The 4300-nt window shown below is 39.2% G+C and overlaps 1 protein-coding gene across 3 annotated transcripts; it reads left to right on the top strand.

The window, feature by feature from the left end:
• Positions 1-415: 415 nt before the first annotated feature.
• LOC106522311 (extensin) lies at positions 416-2868 on the top strand. Of its 3 annotated transcripts, none has more exons than XR_001310764.1 (3): positions 416-602; positions 1363-1409; positions 1480-2715. XR_001310764.1 is itself a non-coding variant. In XM_014015286.1 (3 exons), exons 1-3 carry the CDS (start codon positions 869-871, stop codon positions 2526-2528), a joined length of 1128 nt encoding a protein of 375 aa, XP_013870740.1. In that variant the 5' UTR covers positions 856-868; the 3' UTR covers positions 2529-2868. The 3 variants fall into 3 exon arrangements, 1 of the variants encoding a protein (XP_013870740.1); XM_014015286.1 differs by lacking the exon at positions 416-602 and adding an exon at positions 856-900 and having other exon boundaries at positions 1480-2868; XR_001310765.1 differs by lacking the exon at positions 416-602 and adding an exon at positions 1250-1274.
• The last annotated feature ends 1432 nt before the right edge of the window (positions 2869-4300 follow it).

Genomic DNA, 4300 nt, shown 5'->3' with positions numbered 1-4300 from the left:
CCGACATCAACCTGTCAGTCTGCGGGCGCATCACTCACTCACCGCCTGGATGAAGCTCCGGAACAGCGCGTCCAGCAGCATCAGCTTCCACGGCTCGCTCACGCCGCTCGGTAACGGCAGGTACACGTAGTAAGCGGCCGCGGCCAGCAGCACGGCTCCGGCCACACTGAGTCTCATCGCGGAGGCGGGGGTACCCGCGGAGAGAAGCATACGGAAAAACGGCTGTCAGGTAGCGAACTGTCGGACGCTCCGGTTGGGGGTCGACGAAACACCGAGGAATGAYCTTAATTTCAAAATAAAAGCACAAACTCGTGCTCATGTGAACTACTGCGTTTTTGGACGARAGAAACGCTGACTTTAGTTTTATTTTGAAAATAAAATACAGGAAGTTACTTTGGGCTTGCGTAATTGTATTGCTCATGGGAACTGTAGTTTTCTTTACTAACTAAAGTTAGCTCCGGTTATTAATCGATTAATCTAGATCTTAATCTTWGTGATAAGTGTCTTGACGAGATTTATTTACAACTAGCGATCCGTCATCAACATTTAAGGATTTTTGTGGCTGGCACTAAATGTTCAGCTTATGGGTAGAAGGTAATTTTGTGAGTGTCAGTGTTTTGCCTTTTAAATTGAATAAGAGTGAGATATTTATGGCTTAGCATTTTTTATCTACAGGCTGAGAGTCTCAGTAAAACAGAAACAGTTCGTGACAACTTATATCTACCTTTATAAATCTTTCCTGGTTTATTCAAATTAATAAACCTCCCATTATGTGCCTCACCTGTCTACTCAACTGTGTCTAATTAGTGATTGAGGTAAGGAGTTGATAAAACTGCCTGAGTGAGCACCTCAGCTGAGTTTGCTGTTTATGATGGCTGAAGCCACCAGGTTCCTCCTAAGGCAAGTTTATAGTGTTTTCTGTCTTTTCATTGTTTTATACGTGAAAAGTGAATCTTCAGGTGAAAGTGAAATATTAAATTTACTAAACTTTTACCTCAAAAAATTTTTTTTTCACTTGCCAATTTTTCTGGTAGAATTTTAAGTGAGACACTAAACAAGACTTTGTAAATGGCACTCTTTTTGCTAAAACATATATTTTGACAAACCGTGCCAGGTTTTCACAAATGTACATAAACTCTATATCAAAACTTCCAAGTATTTTTAAACTTCATTAAGAACAAATTTGTTATGCCCAATTCTAAAATACAAATAATTTCCTGATGCTGCAATATCTCCAATGTTAGAAAAAACTGCAGAAATGTTTGAATGTTGTGGTAATTTTAAATCCTATGGTTTGAAAAATTGCTATCTAAATATTTTGTGTGATCTGTTGTGGAAACTAAACTTTACTGTTGTCTCCAGATTGCTCCTGTTTTCCTTGTTAACTGCCAAAGGATATCAAGCATTTAGTAAGTTTTTGTTCAAATATCAACTTTAGTTGTATGCATGCACTAATGTGTGTGTGTTTTTCTTGAACAGCATCCAGAGCTGGATCTGGAGATAATACAGTGTCTGAAGATGAACTGGATGTAGACTTTGAAGGAGACTCAATTAGCAATGATGCTGGAGAGGAATCTTTGTGGGTCAATGGGCCAACTGAAGAGTCATCCTTGGAACCAAATGAGACGAGCAGCTACAATCTCACTGCCAGCGAGCTTCCTGAAGCCGAACCACTAAAACAAGACAGATCTGTACTAAAGCACCAGAACTTATCCAACCGTTTTCAACAGGCGACAACAGATAATCCTGCTGAGCCACGAAGCTGCCTACCCACAGATCCTGACCAGCCTCCATGCCCAACTCAAAGACCCCTGCGGCTGCTTTGTCCACCACCCCAACAGCCTATCTGTCCACCCAACAATTCAAAATCCCATGTCCTACCTGAACTGTCATTCCATTTACGTAGATTGCTAAAGCTGCTCAACTACAAACCTGAGGTACTGGAGGAGTCACCACCACCATATGCTTTTCTACCTCTGCCTGAGTGGTCTCCTGTCTCCCCTCAGCATCATGGATATTCACCTGATGAACCTCGACACTATGATTACCACGCTCAGGAGCGTTTGCGTCAAAGTGCTCAGGAGCGTTTGCGTCAAAGTGCTCAAGTGCCTCAGCAATATCAACCAGAGCCCCGGCCTTATGGCATTCAGTTCTTAGAGCCTTACTCCCAAAGTTATCCTTCAAGGGAGTTCAGAGAACCCCACCGTTACCTGCCGCAGGAATTCTGGGAACCCCAGCCTCATGGTTACCAGTCTCGAAGGCCCCAGCTTCAGCCCCATGAATACATGCCCCGAGAGTCCCAGCCCCATGGTTACCTGGTTCAAGATCCTATGGAACGCCAGATGCCTCAACATGAGAAGCCTGATGTCAAGCCTCAAGTTCACAGAGCACCACGGTATAAGTCCAGGTGGCCTGCCCACCTCCCTCAGAGGCCACATTATGTCCTTCGGCCACGGCACCCAGCCAACAAGGCACACTTCAAAACCAGGCAGCCATCTAGCTCTCAGTTTTACTATGTACCAAAATAGTCTTTATCAGGTCARTCTGTAACATCAGGATCTGTCTGGTTTTATGGGGAGCCTGTTTGCTATTATTCATGTCATGTTTCAGCTGCAATAAGATTATCAATTTATAAGTACTTGTTTTTAATAAGTTTCCTAATGTTAACTGTGCTGGATTTTGAAATAAAAGTGGTTTATTTTGCCTTTGTTTCTGGATGACAGTTTAACTTCAAGTCAGTGATTTAGTCAATGTCAAACTCCAGGAAACCTGTTTCAACATCGTATAACTACAACATTTCTGCTCTGGTTTGAGGTCTTGATCATGTGGAACGTATTTCAACCAATAAAGTTAAATATGTACAATTCAGATGTATTCAAGGACTCGTTGTACTTAATTTTATGCTAGCCCTTTAAATGGCAGCTTCTGGTAAGATCTGTAACTCCAACTAAAATTCTGAACAAAATTGAAAGGTTTAAAATTAWATCATGAGAAAGTATAACCCATTTACTTCATCTAAAAAGCTGGTTTAGTTCCAAAGTGATGGGCTGTATTTGGGGCTTTCACTATAAAAACACCTACTCACACTGAGTAGTTTTGGGTTTCCTCTACTAAACTATCTTGACTGTTTTGAGTTGTGAATTTTTTTTTGGAAAGCTAATGCATTGTAAACTCTCGAGTTTCTTTGCACTTCTAGTACTGTTCAATATATTCATGAAATTATGTGCCTAAAACTAAAAAGGTGAGAGCATATTTAGCTCGGCACACAGTTTTCACCACAGCTGGTAGCAAAGATATTCAAGTTGTCATAGGGTGCACTGTGACTTTTGACTCGGTTTTTTTTTTTTTTTTGTGTTTACTGACTTTAAAGATTAGCCATTGTGTGAGTTTACAAACGCGTAACAAAATGTGTCTTGAAGGCACTGACTAAAAATGACCATTAACATTATTACACAAGTGTTCATTTGTTCACAAAATATAGTCTTAACTTAGAGATGGGAAGTTTGCAAAAATCTATTCTTTTGACATCTTCAAACATTTTTATTGTTGCTCTAGTTCTTTAAATGTGCAGTTTTGTTGTATCTAAAAGTACTTTTGTTTATGGTAAAACTTATTTTTTCMTTTGAAGCAGTAAAAACAAATCCGTATTGACATGAGTTAGCAAATCAAAATAGATTATGCTGTTACTCTACAAGTGCACAAACTTAAATACACAAATCTAAAATAAAAATAACTTTGGCAGACATGTACCTTGCTTTTGAATCAGCTTCTGAAACTCAAGTACTCAGCATAGGTGATAATATTGCAGTGAATCAGGATTAATGCTTGTTTATCACAGATTTGYTTCAATCAAAAGATGAACTTTTAATGTCTTATTTGAACTATTCTGTACCAACATTCTCCAGCAAAATAATTAGCAGTGCTTTCCTTCATTTAACCTATATGTTCATTTAGCTTAACAAGGTAGGRGGGACAGGTAGGCAATAGAAAAGGTTTCAAGCATCATCTGATTCATTGTCTTCTGTCTAGTATGTTTTGGCAGAAATGCTCAGAGGTTTCTAAGCTCACTGTCAATAGGTGAACTTTATAAAATTATCATGGCAGCTCTTTTGAGGTATGTTTTAAACAACTTCATAAAATTTAAAKTTCTACAAATACTGAAACATGAACCTATCTTTGTAGGTTGCTAGCATTCTCAATAGTAGTTAAAGATGTCAAGTGAATGGTAAGTTTTACTTAAAGAGTTTAGTCTATTCAACTATATTTCCAATTAACTGTAACTGCTGAATAATGCTTATCA

This window comes from Austrofundulus limnaeus, unplaced genomic scaffold (genome assembly GCF_001266775.1).
Source record: "Austrofundulus limnaeus strain Quisiro unplaced genomic scaffold, Austrofundulus_limnaeus-1.0 Scaffold126, whole genome shotgun sequence".
Classification (NCBI taxonomy): Eukaryota; Metazoa; Chordata; class Actinopteri; order Cyprinodontiformes; family Rivulidae; genus Austrofundulus; species Austrofundulus limnaeus.
Note: the sequence above shows the minus strand (reverse complement) of the source record. Positions and strands in the feature narration are given on the sequence as shown.